The sequence below is a fragment of the Trifolium pratense genome, linkage group LG1 (assembly GCF_020283565.1).
Source record: "Trifolium pratense cultivar HEN17-A07 linkage group LG1, ARS_RC_1.1, whole genome shotgun sequence".
NCBI classification, from domain to species: Eukaryota; Viridiplantae; Streptophyta; class Magnoliopsida; order Fabales; family Fabaceae; genus Trifolium; species Trifolium pratense.
In genome coordinates this window covers 14091453-14109171 of record NC_060059.1, presented here as the reverse complement: position 1 = coordinate 14109171, position 17719 = coordinate 14091453, and the positions used below count along the sequence as shown (strand labels likewise).

The window sequence follows — 17719 nt, the reverse complement described above, 5'->3', positions numbered from 1 at the left end:
CATTTGTTGATGTAGGGATTTCAATCAGCCTAAAGAATGATCAAGTTTAATAATAATAATAAATAAATTTGCCAATTTGGTACATATATGTTCACTCCACAAATAATTAACAACAGAAACCAATAGTGCTTAAGAGGTCAATCAACTACAATCAAAATAGACTATGTTTTGAGAGAAATCTATCTCAAAAACCATATTCTTAAAAGAATAATCCTATAGTCAACAATGTGGCTTCTCCTACTTTTTTACAGTGGCAGGAAAAATAATCTTTAGTCAACAAACATTATCAAAGAATATATAACCTACACTATTGATGTTGTACAATGATTCAACAATAGCTATATATATATATATTATGTGCAGTGGTAGAAGCTTACTCCAAGCTGAAATGGGGCTGTGAAACTTTGAGATTGACTGAATTATAGATTTCAGGTTTCAACACGAACACGGGTTCTGATAGGCTTTAGCTTAATTCCTAAACTCTCTTGGGAGAGGAGTTCTGGTGCCATGATTGAATGACTAGAAGGGCTGCTTGCTGGACTTGAACCATTGCTCGAGGAGGATGCAAAATGTGGTTGTCTGTTGAAGCCAAAACCCATTAAGAAGCACTCGATTGGCATTATCATGGAGTTTGGGTGTTCTTCTGTTACTAGTGAGCCACAAGCTTCAACCTGATCAAGTAAGTGTTGTAAAGTAAGTAATCATGTTATGGACTTATGGGCTATTATTTGAGTATCTTATGTATTTTCTGATGTAGCTACCTACCTCAACAAGTGCACAGATTTTGCTGTCCATTTTTTTACTCATGTAGATAGATTCAGCATGGAATGGACTACTCTCTCCTGCAAATATAAGTGTCTTGCATTGCAAGTTCTTTAGACCCTCGCTGAGGTCGTGCCTTCTGCAAGCAGTTCAACATCTTTGTAAAGAACCATAGGAACAATTTGATAAGTTGCTCAAGTTTTCAATTTTCAAGCATTTTATAGGAATTATCTTAGTTGGAAGATAATTTGATAGGAATCAATATTCATATATGATATAACAATCTTTTGTTATCTTTTTACATATCGTGTCATATTAGTCCACACAAAATCCAAGAAGCCCACAGCCACAAGCTAGAATTGGTTCACTCATAAAATAAAAATCAACTATGTAAGTTAACACAGAATGTCTTGAGAATGGATTTGTATTCTATGCAGTTGCTGTCCGGTGCAGAAATATGTAGAACCATTGGATCTGAATACTATGAATATTTGTATTTAGATGTAATGGTCACGCAGCCCACTGCACCGAACAGCGTCCGTATGAGATCCAAACTAGTCGAGAATATTTAGGTATCATCAATAATAACAGGATTGAGGCAGTTACACAGTTGTATGAAATGGCTCTGATAGATTGCAAAACTAGAAGGAGGAGTGGAAGGGCCAAGAGAAAAACAAATAAAAATAATCAGATCACAACTTACGCATTGACTGCTTGAAGAAAACGCATGACATTTAAACTTTGCCTTTCATCCAGAAGCTGTAATTATAGAACAGAAAACAGGATCCATTAGTCAGAGTTGTACACTTAAAAATAATCCTAATTCACAAGTAAACTATGCATGTACTCAGGAAAAATGTCATGTATTAGTTGTTTTCAAAATAGAGATTTACGTACTCTTCGGCAAGTTAGTATCACATCTGACTCTGCTCCTTGAATACTGCATCTAAGCTCCTACAAAAGACGTACAGAAGTAATGTCATCCGCAGAAATGATTGTACCTGCATAATGTCTGATAAAGAACGGGAACAATACCTTACTGAAGTAACGCTGCAGGAGGCACTCCTTCAGCAAACCGCACATACCATAGAAGTACAATAAGTTCAACAAAACCTGCATGAATATAGAAAACCTGTAAACCTTCTATTTCAAGCGAATGAATATTCTTATTCTTTTTATTGTTTTACAATTTATGAGTAACTAATATATATCAGCCCATGATCATAAAATGAACTTTTATTGTTATGGCAAATGCATATATTATGAATAATATGCTGCAGTTTTCATTTTGTTTAGAATCACGGCAAAATAGTTTTTAAAGTGCGGTCAACTAAACAATTGAAGCTTCGACCTCCCAATTATTCACGGTGTTACCATGGGAACAGTGATCTCCAGACACTCGATAAATAGGTTAGCACATTACTAATTTCCTTAATCTAGTTGTTGGTACTTCAATAGATAACATATGATAAAAGCATGGAAATGGAGAGAAAACCTTGTTGTAAATCCATTCAGTCCATGAAGGTCCTTTGCAAATTGGTGAAACCAGAATCAATCCAAGCACTCGTTCTTTGTATTTCATCTGTCAAATTATAAATATTAACTTGATGGTTTATAAATAATACTAGATTGTTGTAACTGATAAAATTATTATAACTCAGAGTTGCCAACTTACAGCAAAGAGTGTGAGGATGTAAGCACCAGCTGTTACACCTAAGCACATAACTTCTTTAAGCCTGATTTAAGACAGCTTTGTATGAAGGTTAAGATCCTCTAATTCAATTTCAAGTTAAAATATCAAAGAGGCTTGTGTCATTAATCTAAACATATACTCCCTCCAGCCTTAATTATAAGAAAACGTCCACTTTTCAGATTTATTGAATAACTCATGTCAGTTATTTAATGAATTTGAAAAGTCGATTTTTGCTTATAATTAAAGATGGAGTCATATAAATTCAATTTACTAAAGGATATTATGTACTCAGTTCACTTAGTTCAAATATCTCAGAAAAACAAACAACTATTTACTTGTTACTATTTAGCATTGGTGAATAGCGAATGCTATGCGTACCTGAAAAAATCAAGCACTTCTGCAACCTGATCAGCTAAGTCATCCACACAAAGCAACGGTTCATCTGAAGAAATCACATCAGCTCCTAACTGCAATATCTCTTAAACAAATGAGAAAACAGAAGGGACATAGAAAAAGCATTTCTCAATTCAGTCCTTTTCATGGATTAAACTTGAAAAACAGCATTCATTTTATCAACAACTTATTACTTTCTGGCCTTGCTTCAAGTAAAACATACATAAGAATAACTAAGACATTGGGCTCAAGTGGTTAATGAGTTCCCCCTAGGACGAATCGTTTAGAAGAACCCGAGTTCGATTCCTGGTGGGAACAATTCCTGACCAGAAATTACTTACCTTGCGGCCGAACTCTGGATTACCAGAGCCCCTTACCCCCCAGGAACCAGATGTATGAATTCAATGAAATTGAAACTCTTTCATTAGCTAGTAACCTAGTAGCTACACTACACTAACTAATAACTACTCAATAAATTTAAGCTTTTTTATAGTAAATACTACGAAGAATGGCGATACGGACCTCATGGCCAGGAGCATCAATGTGATAAATGCAGAAATTATGAAGCATCAAAGAAGCTGCTTCTGGACAGAACAATAGTCCCTGGAAACAAGACACATCTGCAAAATACAGAAAAATCAAAATCAAGCTGTTATTGTAACTATGTCTATCACAATAATAGTCCAAGATTTAAAAAAAAAAAAAAATATATCCAATCTGGTGTTAACATTCATATTCATATTTGTAATTGAATACACATAAAAAACAAAGCAACATGAGTAGAAGAGTTATATACAATTAAGAGCCACATCTGGGTAGGTTATTAGAGCAGGTTTATCTTGATCTCCACAAACAAGCACAGAAACAGAACCTTTACTCGTTTTCACTATACATTCCTGCAAAGCTCCAACAAAAAACATGATTAGATAAATTACATTATTATTATTGAAACAAATTAATCACAAGATGAGTAAAGGGTGATTAATTACCTTTCCTCCTAAAGGTATCAAATCAATGTCAATGGAAACAGAATCAGTTGAATTTCTCATGATACACAGTCAAAGAAACGTGCAACCCCACCAATAATAATAACAAAACAGCTTATTAGAGAAGCAAAACTGAAACAGCAACAACTTAACAACTTGTTTCTTGTTTTTCTTAGTTGTTACTCTTCTTGTCCCTATTTTCTGTTGTTGTTAATTGGTGTTAAATTACCGTCACAACCTTGTTCATATTTGAAGGGAACAAAACAAAAACATTAACAACACGAGTGAGTGAGGTGAGCACAGTAAACAAAAGGAAGTGAGATAGTACAACATTTTACTGTGTTTGTTTGTCGTATGTGGTGGTGAGTAGTCAGTGACCGTTGGAAAGGGTTAAAAAGCCAATCAATTTTTTACCATTTATATTTTTTATATTGTTTACGTAATTTTCTTTTTGACAAGTTTGCTGTTTGCTTACGTAATTTCTTTTTATACTATAAATATTATTTTTTGACGGTAACAAACATTTTTATACTATAAATATATAATGTACTTTGACACAATAAAAACATTATCCATTTTTGTTTGAAAAAAAATATTATCTACTACTTTTCTTTGTCGAGCACTTTTTAAAATGAATAAATAGAAGTACCAGAGTTTGTTCTCTGATTCCTATATATTTCATGCAATGCAATGTTATTACGAACAGATATATACTTCCAGTTCCAGGACAAAATATTACTGTATCTATTTGAGCCTTTTAATATCTTTTGAGTCAATGATTCATGGTTTATTGGTTGAGATCAATACGCCCAGAATAACTTGGTTTACTTAAAAAAAAATATATATATATTATGTACTTAATGTTTTTTTTATATAAATTATGTATTTAATGTTAAAAAATGATAATATTATATATATATATATATATATATATATATATATATATATGAGTCAGGATCCGTTGACACCAACTAGTTTGACACCAAATGTTACACCTCTCAATAACGTTTTAACCGATATAAATTTTATAAAATCCACCGTTGGATTGAAAGTTTACATCATATAGATCATTTGTGTAAAATTTCAGACAAATCCAAAATCATTTGATATGCTATTGAGACACATCAAGATTAACGGCATTTAAAAAAATACAAAAACCGTTAATTTTGATGTATCTCAATAACATATCAAATGATTTTGGATTTATTTGAAATTTTACACAAATGATCTATATGATGTAAACTTTCAATCCAACGGTGGATTTTATAAAATTTATATCGGTTAAAACGTTATTGAGAGGTGTAACATTTGGTGTCAAACTAGTTGGTGTCAACGGATCCTGACTCTATATATATATGTATATGCACTATTTTGGATTTTTAAGTTTGTTAGGTTGAATGTTTTTATTAAGTTTGAACTTAGACCTCACAGTTATGTTAATTTTAGTAATGTTTGTTAGATAGAGATTAAGCAAGTAGTCCGGTTTTTTTATTTGATAGATAGACGAAAGTCAAAACAGAAAATTATTGAAGATTCAACATATAAAATAAAGTGTTCGAAGTTTGAATTATAGTTATATGATGTCTAATTTAACAATTTTAACATTTTTGTTAATTGAGTTAGAATTATGAGTGCTCCCGATGTTCAACTGCAAAATAAGTAAAGTCAAACTATTTTAACTAGGAATTGAATTCAAACTCTCTTAAATAATTTATTTAGAAAGAGTTCATTAACCATTTAAATATCTTAGTTTATATATCATGTCAATTCATCTTATTTATTCAATAGACGTCTGGAAATAGACTGGTTTTAGTAAGAAAAGTTTTGACACACTTACGGTAAATTCTTTGTAACTATAAACATAATACAGTAACAAAAGATAATACTGTATGCAATTTAGAATGCAAAAAATACTAATTTAGTGTTATTATTTAGATGGAATTTGTGGTTGAGGATTTTGTTGGCATGAGCTGGCATGGGATGGGCATGAAAGAAAGGACAGCGATTACATTAGCGGTGCACATGTGATTGTTAACTCACAGACCGAGCGAGAGAGAGAGGCATCATAATCATAAATGAAATGTTAAACGATGGATGGGTTCTATTGTAATTTTGGACGGGCATCATTTTCCAGCTGTAGGCCACCTGGACTTTTATTATTAGAGAAATTCGATCCACTGGACGCCCTCTCCTGGACCTACTTCGAAAATGCTTGGGTAATTAGGAATTAGCTATTTTAATTAAACAACTTCATAATTATTTGGAGATATTTATTCAAGAATTAATAAGAAAAATTGTTCTGGACTAGACTAATGCAAGTCCACCTAGACCCTCACAAAGTCCACATGGCTTGCCCAATCACCTCCATGTCAGCATGGCACAACATCTCCACCAGGATAGGGTAAAATTACTACTCTACCCACTATCTAAGGGTGATATCTTGGCAGTCCCTCTTAATGGGCCTTGGCTAGTCCAGCCCACTAAGAGGACCTTTGGCCCAGAGCTGGGGGCTATAAATACTCTCCCTCTTGGGAGAGCAAGGTAGACACTATTCACTATTGCAATTACTCTCTCTCTCTCTAACTTCTCTCTAGTATCTCTTTTGCTCTCTACCTTTACTGACTTAGGCATCGGAGCACCTGCAGGTACAACCCCCCCCTTCGTGGACCGTCTGCTCGGATTACTGCCTACCACCTGCTCAACGGACTTCCAGCTGGCCTCCTACCTGTTCTGATCAACAGTTAAGATCAGTGGCGCCGTCTGTGGGGATCTGAGTTCTCCCCTTCTTTGTTTCGAGCAAGTAAACCAAAGAACAAAACCAATCAATCACTTTCTCATCATGGCCAGTTCATCTCATTTCAACAATGACGTTGAGGACGCTGCTCCTCCATCTTCTCCCCGTCTGTCTCCTGCTCTCATCACTGACCTCCAGGCCCTCCCCGAGTCTGACCCTAGAGACGGGCAGGAAACTTCCTGGACTTCTGAGGATGGCGACTTGGTCGTCTTGACTGAGAAGCAGGCAGGGAAGCGCCCTCAGTCCGAGCAGGGCAAATCAGCAGAGACCGACTTGTCCACTGCTTCAGTTACCAATGCTGAACTAGCAGCACTCATAGCTGCCCTAAAGCAAACCACCGAAGCTCTCCAAGGCCAGAATCGCCGAATGGACGAGCAGAATATGAGACTAGATCGCTTGGAAAGGAATCAGCGACTCTCAAGGAACAACTCTCCCCCGAGGAGAACTCCCACTTCTCAATCCCCTCCTCGTCAGGAAACTGTCAGGCAACGACGACCTGCCCTTGAGAGGATCGAGCAGCCTGGCAAGAAAAGAGACCATGTCTCCCCTCCCCGCGAGGGTATATCTTCCCCAAATATAAAAAAAGGAAAAATTGTGGACCGAACACCTCCTCGTCGTCATTCTCCCCAGGGACTCAGCTTGATGACCAAACAAGGGCAGCCAGTAAGCCGCAGCCATCACACTGACCAATTCTCTAGGAGCCCAACTCCTGATCGTGAGGGCTCACCTCCCCTAAACTCACATGAGAGTGACGAGGATGATCCCCGCTGCCCTTTATCTCACGACATACTTCAAGCACCCGTTCCAAAGGGATGTGAGCGACCTCCTCCTCTCCCAGCTTATGATGGACTTTCTGACCCAGATGAACACATTGCATCAGTCAATGCTACCCTGAACTTCTTAAGGGTCAGTGGAGCAATTAGATGCAGAAAATTTCCAACTACTCTGAGAAAGGGAGCTATGGCTTGGTACCACAGCCTAGCTCCTCGCTCCATAACCTCATGGATGGATCTGTCCGACCAATTCCGCAGGCACTTCACTGTTTCCCGCAAGCAACCAAAGACCGAAGCAGTCCTGGACGCCATCTTCCAAGCTGATAATGAATCTCTCCGCAGTTTCATAGAGAGGTTCAACAAAGAAGCCGTCCAGGTAGAAACAACTGATCAACAGTTAAGATCAGTGGCGCCGTCTGTGGGGATCTGAGTTCTCCCCTTCTTTGTTTCGAGCAAGTAAACCAAAGAACAAAACCAATCAATCACTTTCTCATCATGGCCAGTTCATCTCATTTCAACAATGACGTTGAGGACGCTGCTCCTCCATCTTCTCCCCGTCTGTCTCCTGCTCTCATCACTGACCTCCAGGCCCTCCCCGAGTCTGACCCTAGAGACGGGCAGGAAACTTCCTGGACTTCTGAGGATGGCGACTTGGTCGTCTTGACTGAGAAGCAGGCAGGGAAGCGCCCTCAGTCCGAGCAGGGCAAATCAGCAGAGACCGACTTGTCCACTGCTTCAGTTACCAATGCTGAACTAGCAGCACTCATAGCTGCCCTAAAGCAAACCACCGAAGCTCTCCAAGGCCAGAATCGCCGAATGGACGAGCAGAATATGAGACTAGATCGCTTGGAAAGGAATCAGCGACTCTCAAGGAACAACTCTCCCCCGAGGAGAACTCCCACTTCTCAATCCCCTCCTCGTCAGGAAACTGTCAGGCAACGACGACCTGCCCTTGAGAGGATCGAGCAGCCTGGCAAGAAAAGAGACCATGTCTCCCCTCCCCGCGAGGGTATATCTTCCCCAAATATAAAAAAAGGAAAAATTGTGGACCGAACACCTCCTCGTCGTCATTCTCCCCAGGGACTCAGCTTGATGACCAAACAAGGGCAGCCAGTAAGCCGCAGCCATCACACTGACCAATTCTCTAGGAGCCCAACTCCTGATCGTGAGGGCTCACCTCCCCTAAACTCACATGAGAGTGACGAGGATGATCCCCGCTGCCCTTTATCTCACGACATACTTCAAGCACCCGTTCCAAAGGGATGTGAGCGACCTCCTCCTCTCCCAGCTTATGATGGACTTTCTGACCCAGATGAACACATTGCATCAGTCAATGCTACCCTGAACTTCTTAAGGGTCAGTGGAGCAATTAGATGCAGAAAATTTCCAACTACTCTGAGAAAGGGAGCTATGGCTTGGTACCACAGCCTAGCTCCTCGCTCCATAACCTCATGGATGGATCTGTCCGACCAATTCCGCAGGCACTTCACTGTTTCCCGCAAGCAACCAAAGACCGAAGCAGTCCTGGACGCCATCTTCCAAGCTGATAATGAATCTCTCCGCAGTTTCATAGAGAGGTTCAACAAAGAAGCCGTCCAGGTAGAAACAACTGATGATATGAAGAAATACTTGCTCCAAAGGGGCCTTAGGCCAAACTCCGACTTTGCTAAAGCCGTTGGAATCGAAAAACCGCGCACCTTTAGCGACCTCCTCCACAAATCTCAACCCTACATCCAATATGAAGAGCAACAAGCTGCAGATGCTGCCCGTTATGGGCGAGCAGGAAACAGTCAACCTGCTCCTCGTTCAAATGCTGAACAGTCCAGCCGAGGAGGAGGAAGACGAAGAGGCGAAAGGCCTAGGGAACCCCGTGGACCTCCTAGCACGTTCAGCAACTATACTCCCCTTAGCAAAACCCAGGAAGAAATTTGGAAAGAGTGCAACTCAGCTGAGTTCACTAAGGCAGGAATTAAATTTCCAAGACAACAACCCACAAAGCCTGGCCAAGACAAGAGCAGGTACTGCAAGTATCACAAAGGTTACGGCCATCTGACCGACGATTGCATACAACTTAAAGACGCCATTGAAATTCTGATTAGAAATGGGCAAATGAAACAATACGTGAAGAGGAGCAATGCTCCCCGGGCAGAAGCTGCTGAGACCAGCAACGCTGAAGAAGTTGCACCAGAACGATCCGGGCACAAGCCAGTTGCCCTCGCCATCTCCAGACCTGAAGACTTCTTTGTCCCTGACTACTTGGACAACACCTATGTTGCTCCCACACTGAACAAATGGGACGCACTTGCCCAAGCTATGGTTATCTCTGGTGGAGGTTTTGACAAACAGACTGTAGGATCCATCAAGAGAAAATTTGAAGAATTGATAGATGGCTCCTCCAACCTGAGCGCAACTCTAGATAAACCAAAAGGGCAGTCAAAGCCTTTAGCCTTCTATATGGAAGAGCTGCCCGGTGGAACTGCAAACTCCCAGATACCCCTGCTCATCAGAGTGGACATGGCAAATATGGACGTCCGCAGGGTACTGGTCGACCAAGGAAGCTCCTGTGATATCATGTATTCCCAACTTTTCAAAACTCTGCAACTAGATGAAACCTACCTCACTCCTTATTTTGGATCTGATCTCTCCGGATTTAATGGAGCAACAACCAAGCCATGGGGCTATGTAGACCTGCTAGTCACCGTTGGCTCTGAAGAAACTGCAAAAACTATCAAAGTGAAATTCCTGGTAGTAGACTGCCCTTCTCTCTACCAGTGCATCTTAGGCAGAACAGCTATTGCTGACCTAATGGCTGTCCCTTCAACCGCCCACCTCAAGATGAAGTATTATACTCATAAAGGCCAAGTTGCGACACTGCATGGAGACATTGAAGCTGCAAGGAGAGTCTTCAATGCATCCTCCAAAGGAAATGAATATATCGGGCAGCTCCCCGAGTCCAAGAAGTCCAAGGCAACAACTTCCCTGCCCTTGCCAGAAATCAGCTCCATCGACCTCGACAGCCGCTTTTCCAAACAGGAAAACAAAGATGAGAAGAAGCTCCGCAAGGAGAAGAAGGAGGACGACGAGGCAAGCCAAGAGCACCGTCGTCCAGTTCCAGACGGCGAGTTCGAGCTGATGCCCTTTGGAGAAGACCCGAGCAGGGCAGTGAAGATTGGGACCGGGCTCCCCGAACTTGCTAGGAAGCAACTTGAAGCCTGCTTGAAGGAAAATGCCGATCTGTTCGCCTGGCACGCTTCCGAGATGCCCGGCTTGGACCCTAACATAGCATGTCACCAGCTGACTATTGATCCCACTGCACTTCCCATTGTACAACGTAGGCGTAGGCAGTCTCCTGAGAAATCGGAGGCTGCAGAAAAATGTGTAAAAGACCTCCTAGAGGCAAATTTTATTTCGGAGGCCAGGTATACAACTTGGCTGTCCAACGTTGTACTCGTCAAAAAATCTAATGGAAAGTGGAGGATGTGTTGCGACTATACCGATCTTAACAGGGCTTGCCCTAAAGACTCTTATCCCTTACCTTGCATTGATAGACTTGTTGATAATTCTTCTGGCTTTAAATTATTGTCTTTTATGGATGCTTATTCAGGTTATAACCAAATTCCAATGGCAGTAGCAGATAGAGAAAAAACAGCCTTCATGACCGAGTCGGGCAACTATTACTACAACGTAATGCCCTTCGGTCTCAAAAATGCAGGAGCTACATACCAGCGAATGATGAACAAAGTCTTCCGAGGACAAATAGGAGACATGCTCGAGGTATACATGGACGACATGATCGTAAAATCCCCCGAGGAACTCGACCATGTCGTGCACCTTCGAAAGGTGTTCGAGCAGGCCAGGAAATACAACATGAGATTCAACCCAGAGAAGTGCACCTTCGGGGTCCGAGCAGGTAAATTCCTGGGATTTTACCTAACCGAGCGAGGAATTGAAGCCAACCCTGACAAGTGCAGAGCTTTTGCCGAGCTCCCCACTCCGAGCGATAAGAAGTCCATACAAACTCTTAATGGAATGCTAACATCGCTTTCCAGATTTGTATCCAAATCAGCACAACATGCACTCCCCTTTTTCAAACTACTAAAGAAAGAAGCAGTCTTCGAATGGACAGATGAATGCGAGCAAGCTCTCCAACATCTGAAAAAGGCCTTATCAGAGCCACATGTCCTCTCACGACCAAGTGACGAGGAGGTATTATACCTGTACCTTTCCGTCGCCTCAGAGGCTGTAAGTGCAGCTCTTATTCGTGAGACAAATGAAGGGCAGAAACCAGTATACTTTACGAGTAAAGCCTTGCAGGGTCCTGAACTAAAATACCAACAAATTGAAAAAATAGCACTTGCACTAGTTTATGCTGCGAGGAGACTAAGACATTATTTCTTGGCCCATACAATTGTGGTCCGAACAGACCAACCAATCAAGTCTTTGCTTGGCCGACCAGATATGGCGGGCAGGATGCTCAAATGGTCCCTCGAACTCTCAGAATTCGACATTCGTTACGAGAGCAGAAAAGCCCTAAAAGCCCAAGTCCTAGCTGACTTCGTCGCAGAGATGACGAGCTCCTCCCCTACAGTGGACGGAGCAGATAAATGGACAATCTTTGTGGATGGAGCATCAAGCGCCACAGGAGCAGGTGCAGGTATCATTCTTGAAAATGAGAATGGCTTACTAATCGAGGTCTCCCTAGCACTATCCTTCCCAACTTCAAACAACCAAGCAGAGTATGAAGCATTCCTCGCTGGACTACGTTTGGCCGAGGACTTGCAAGCCAAGGAGATAAAAATCTACACAGATTCGCAACTGGTCGCCTCACAGGTGCTAGGAGAGTATCAGACCAAGAATGATAACCTCTCTGAATACCTAGTGCTAGTAAAGGAAAAGATCACCAAGTTCAACTCTGTTGAAATATTACATGTTCCCCGCGAGCATAACAAAAGGGCAGATATCCTGTCCAAGCTGGCAAGCACAAAAAGGAAGGGCGGAAACAAATCTGTCATCCAAGAGATACTCCCTCGTCCAAGCATAGAAAAACCAAGCAAGGTTGTGGACATAAACGTCATTGGCGATAAAGACTGCTGGATGACTCCAGTATACAACTTCCTCGAGCACGGAACTCTCCCTGACGACCAGAAACAAGCAGCTATAGTCAGACGAAGAGCCTGCTCCTATGTCATCCTTGATGGAAAATTATACAGGAGAGGATTTTCCATTCCTCTCCTAAAATGTGTGGACGAGGACACAGCAGATTACATCCTGCGCGAAGTCCATGAGGGCATTAACGCCCAACACTTGGGAGGAAGGTCACTTGCCAGGAAAGCTCTACGAGCAGGGTACTATTGGCCTACTATGCAACAGGACGCCAAAGACCACGTCAAAAAATGTGACAAATGCCAAAGGCATGGGGATATGCACTTAGCTCCCCCTCGAGAACTAAAATCTTTGTCTTCCCCCTGGCCCTTCGCCTGGTGGGGCATGGACTTACTTGGTCCTTTTACCAAAGGACTTTATCAAAATCGCTACCTAATAGTAGCAGTGGACTACTTCACAAAGTGGGTGGAAGCCGAACCCCTCTCCGACATCACATCACTCAGAGTCCTGCGCTTCTTCAAAAGAAATGTGCTAGCTAGATTCGGAATACCACAGGTGGTAGTCACAGACAACGGAACACAGTTTACAGACAAGGATTTTCAAGCATTCCTTGTTGCCCTGGGCACCAAGCAGCACTTCACATCGGTCGAGCACCCCCAAACCAACGGGCAGGCTGAAGCAGCCAACAGAGTAATCCTAAGAGGGTTACGAAGAAGACTTGACCAGAACAAAAAGAAATGGGTCGAAGAGCTTGACAATGTACTCTGGGCCTATCGAACAACCCCACACTCCACAACTGGAGAGACCCCCTTCCGAATGGTATATGGAACGGAGGCAGTTATCCCCGTAGAGATCGGGGAACCATCTCGTCGGACTGAGCAGCCTCTTGACGAGGAGCAAAATGACGAAGCACTTCGAGAGGAGCTTGACCTCGTCGAAGAAATTCGAACAGGAGCTTCTTTAAAGGAGGCCACCCTGAAGCAGAAAATAGCTGCCCGTCATGACACCAAAGTCATCAAAAGGGAATTCGAGGTGGGCAGCCTCGTCCTAAGACGCAACGCAGACTCCCAGGATGGCAAACTTGCACCCAATTGGGAAGGACCATACCGCGTCATTGATAAAACAGAAAATGGTGCATACTATCTCGAGGACCTTCGAGGAAAGAAACTTCCTCGACCTTGGAATGCCCAGAAATTGAAACAATATTACAGCTAAGTTATTGCCACACTAAAAGGCTGCTCGCACTTCAGAACACAACGAATCGAGCACCTTAAACAACGGAGGGCACCATGGCACACGTGCTCATCTAAAACCATAGCAGGGGAACTAATTCACCATAAGGGAAATGGAACTCCTGCTAGACGAGGATAACTCTCGAAACGAGCTCATCGTCCCCGTGCCACGACCTAGCACCCAGCTCGCGATGGGAGGTTCAGGTTGCGAAGAAGGGTACACTAGCGTGCTTGTATTCGCGTAACTTAGAAACAACTCTAAGTGCTTATACAGTTCCCCAAACTGTTTAAGTCAAAACAGAGGAGACTACCCTCAATAAAACATGCTCAGTATCAAGCAGGGGAAACCTCCCCGGCAATATAACAACGAGCGCAGCATTCATACATGCAAAAATATGATAGGCATAAAAATAAACAGGCAAAACTTAGCACACCAACTTGCTCGAATGAGCATACCAGCTTGCCAGACGAGCACCTCAATAACGGGGAGGTAAGATCCCCGGCACGAAATTTAAACAACACATTTCGTTAAGTTAAAATGGGGACGACCTCCCCGGCTCAGATTTTGAGCAATAAATTAGCATAAAATTTGGTTAAAAGTAGGGACCAGACCTCCCCGGTTGAAATTTTAACAACAAATTTCATGAAAAGTTTTCTAAGTTATGAGACGGGGAGGCTCCCCGGTTGAAATTTTTAACAACAAATTTCATGAAAAATTTTCTAAGTTATGAGACGGGGAGGCTCCCCGGTTGAAATTTTTAACAACAAATTTCATAAAAAATTTTCTAAGTTATGAGACGGGGAGGCTCCCCGGTTGAAATTTTTAACAACAAATTTCATGAAACATACATGCGAGCAGGTATAGACGAGCAATTATAAACAAGCATAGATAAATAAAACGGGCACCTGCCCGGAATTGTCATAAAAATCAAACGGGGACAAAAGCCCACTTGTTCCAAAATTACAAACCATGGCTCAAAGGCCCCAAAAATTCAAAGAGACAAAATAAATTACAAATAGAAATTACAATAGAAAGGCCGGGGACATCTACTCCTCGCACCTATCTTCCTGCTCATGCCCGTCACCCTGCTCGTCTTCATGACCCTCCTCGAACACCGCTTCAGCATCTTCCTCTTCATCAGAGTCGGCCAGGCCAGCCGGGATAACAATCTGCCCATCCACGACCTGCCCATTCACGTGCATTCCCTGGGTCACCAACTCCACGTCAGGATTCAGGCACTTGATTTGCTGCACGGCATTCTCAAAGGCGTACTCAGTGCCCTCTACAAAGTCATGGGACAGCTGAGCAATCACCTTGACCAAGTCTGCTCGGGTGGTCAACCCCTCGGCAGCCTTATGCTCGTTCTCGCCCGGAGCCATGGCAGCATTAAGCCTTTCAATTTCAGCCCGAGCAGCTTCCAACTCCTCTCCCCTTTTACGGTGCTCATCCAGCTGGTCACCCCAGTGTTGTTGCTTCTCCTTGAGGTCATCCACAACAATTTTGAGCTGGTTGATCCGACCCTTGGCCCGCTCGTGCCTGGCCTGGGCAGTGTTCAGCTGCTCGACTAAGGATTCCCGCTCGTCACCAAGGACAAGGGAGCTCGAAACCATCCGCATCATAGCAGCCATGTCACGAGCATGCTGCTGCTTACGGACCTCAGGCTCTTGGTTGAGAATAGCAGCCCTTTCAGATTCAAAGACCTCCGGAGGATATTTCTCAAAAAATTTGTCCACGGTAAAGCACCGAGGAACTGGAAACTTGCTGCATGCACCCATGCCCGCATCTTCGACCGGGGAATCTTCTTCCCTTATCCTCTTTGCTGGAGGAGGCCGGGGAGCTGAGGAGGGAGTGCCCGCCGAAGTCCCAATAACCTGCACGGAAGGGGTCCCCGGCCTCACTTCCTGGGAAGCCCTGGCAACAATCTTCTTTTTTCCTCGGCCAGACCTGCTCGCCTTCTCATCCTGCTTGGCCTTCAACATGCGCTCGGCAATGGTTTCCATCTCGTCTGCAAATAAAAGACGAGCACGTTAGTAAAAGACGAGGAATACACACAATAATAACAGAAATTTTTCTAAGTTAAAAAGAAAGGAAACAATACACAAACACAATTTGACCTCCCCGGCATTTCTGCACTTGAGGAGGGTCCTAGTATTAATAAGACGAGGAGAGGCCTTAGGCACCCCGTGTTCATCTCTTATGGTAACTCCCTTACGAGTCGTCCAGACCCCGGGAGTAAAACCGGCCACAAAGGTCTTCAGACTTTCAAAGGCAGCCATGTCCCCGGGAGACAAATCTGCGTCCCCGATTGTATATTCCTTAGGCTCCTTCAGGAAATGGGTGTACGACCAGCTTAACGGGAACTTAGGGACTGCCCGAACTATAACTTGCCCGCTGGCATCCTTACGGGCAACACCTTGCTCGTCCCTATCTTCCTCCAACTCCATTAAACTCTCCCGGGCAGATGAAGACTCTGGCCGGACAACATAATACCTCTCTTTGAAATCCTTAACGGAATCCACAAACATTTTGAATAATTTAACATCCTCGTGATGCTTTAATGAAACCCAATTCTGACGAGGTGCTCGCCCAACCTCCCTCGTCGGCTTACGTTGAATTTTGAAGATTCTAAAGAAAAGGGGAAGAGTGGGAAGAACGCCTTTATACGTACAGAGGTGCTCGAACCCCATAATAAAAGACCACGAGTTTGGATGCAGCTGCGACGGAGCCACCTGCAAGGCTTTAAGCACGCTGGCCGCAAAGGGGCTGAACGGCAACCTGAGCCCCATCTCCTTAAATACAAATTCGTACATAGCGAAATCATGCCCGTCAAAAGACGAGCACACCCGTTCACCCTCCCCGGGTATACGGGTCGACCAATTTTGAAGCCCGTCTGCTCTCTGCTGCTCGACGGTCATATATAATCTTGGATCCTGGAAACTAAGCGCCGAGGCTATTCCCCGGGGTTCTGGAGCAACCCAATCCAGCGCAGGATCGGTTATGCAGTCGACCAATGTATACTTCTCCGCACCCTGGCTTTCCACAACCTCCTCGGACTCTGACATTTTACAACCTGAAATGCAGCAAAAACAAAGTGAATTCGATGATCAAATCCACCCTTTCACCGCAATTCAAGTGAAAGGGCGCAGGATAGGACGAGGACGCTGTCCCCGACCAAAGCCCTTTTCAAATGGCAATCAAAATCGTTTCCGAGGAGGATAAGGCAAATAAAGACGGGGAGATAAGCTCCCCGGCATGAAATTTAAACAGCAAATTTCGTGAAATTTTCTCTAAGATAAAGACGGGGAGGTAAGCTCCTCGGCATGAAATTTTGACAACAAATTTCATGTAAAAATTTCTAAGTTAAAAACGGGGAGGTAAGCTCCCCGGCATGAAGTTTAAGCAGCAAATTTCATGCAAAATTTTCTAAGTTAAAAAACGGGGAGATAGGCTCCCCGTCACCTAAACAAACTATCCAAAGTTTCAAACGGGGAGATAGGCTCCCCGGCTCTTAATAAACTATCCAAAGTTTGAAACGGGGAGATAGGCTCCCCGTCACTAGTCGTCTAATCTAAAGTTTCAAAAGGGAGGAAAGCTCCCCGGCACTAAATCCATATGGTGCCCGGCAAATTCACCCTAATGTTCATAAATTCATACGTTCTTCATGAAAAAACGCCCAAAACTGGGCAGAAACGACAAAAAATGGATCTAAAGAGGAAAATTTGAAAGAATTACCTTGAATATGAAGAAAACCTGAAGAACGATTTGACTTGTGAATTGGAACTTCAGAGAGATTTACGATTGAAGAGAGAGAGTGAAAAGTAAAAATGAAATTCACTCCCCTCTATTATATAGACCAAGCCAGGAAAGTGAAGAGGCACCTTGATCCAATGGTCCTTACACTCCCTCGTAAAAATCAAAGCAGTAAATGCACCCTTTCACGTCCCCAATGAAAGAAGATGCTCGAATTTCACTCGAGCAAGTC

General features: G+C 42.9%; 1 protein-coding gene across 1 annotated transcript; it reads right to left on the bottom strand.

The window, feature by feature from the left end:
- Positions 1-18: 18 nt before the first annotated feature.
- Positions 19-4151, bottom strand: LOC123903106 (protein NDL2-like). The gene is made up of 11 exons (XM_045952992.1): positions 3838-4151; positions 3645-3744; positions 3371-3468; positions 2834-2922; positions 2438-2498; positions 2258-2344; positions 1798-1875; positions 1660-1716; positions 1466-1521; positions 766-901; positions 19-671 (listed from the first exon to the last, which is right to left on the bottom strand). The coding sequence occupies exons 1-11, from the start codon at positions 3895-3897 to the stop codon at positions 429-431; spliced, it is 1065 nt and encodes a 354-aa protein (XP_045808948.1). The 5' UTR covers positions 3898-4151; the 3' UTR covers positions 19-428.
- Positions 4152-17719: the final 13568 nt, after the last annotated feature.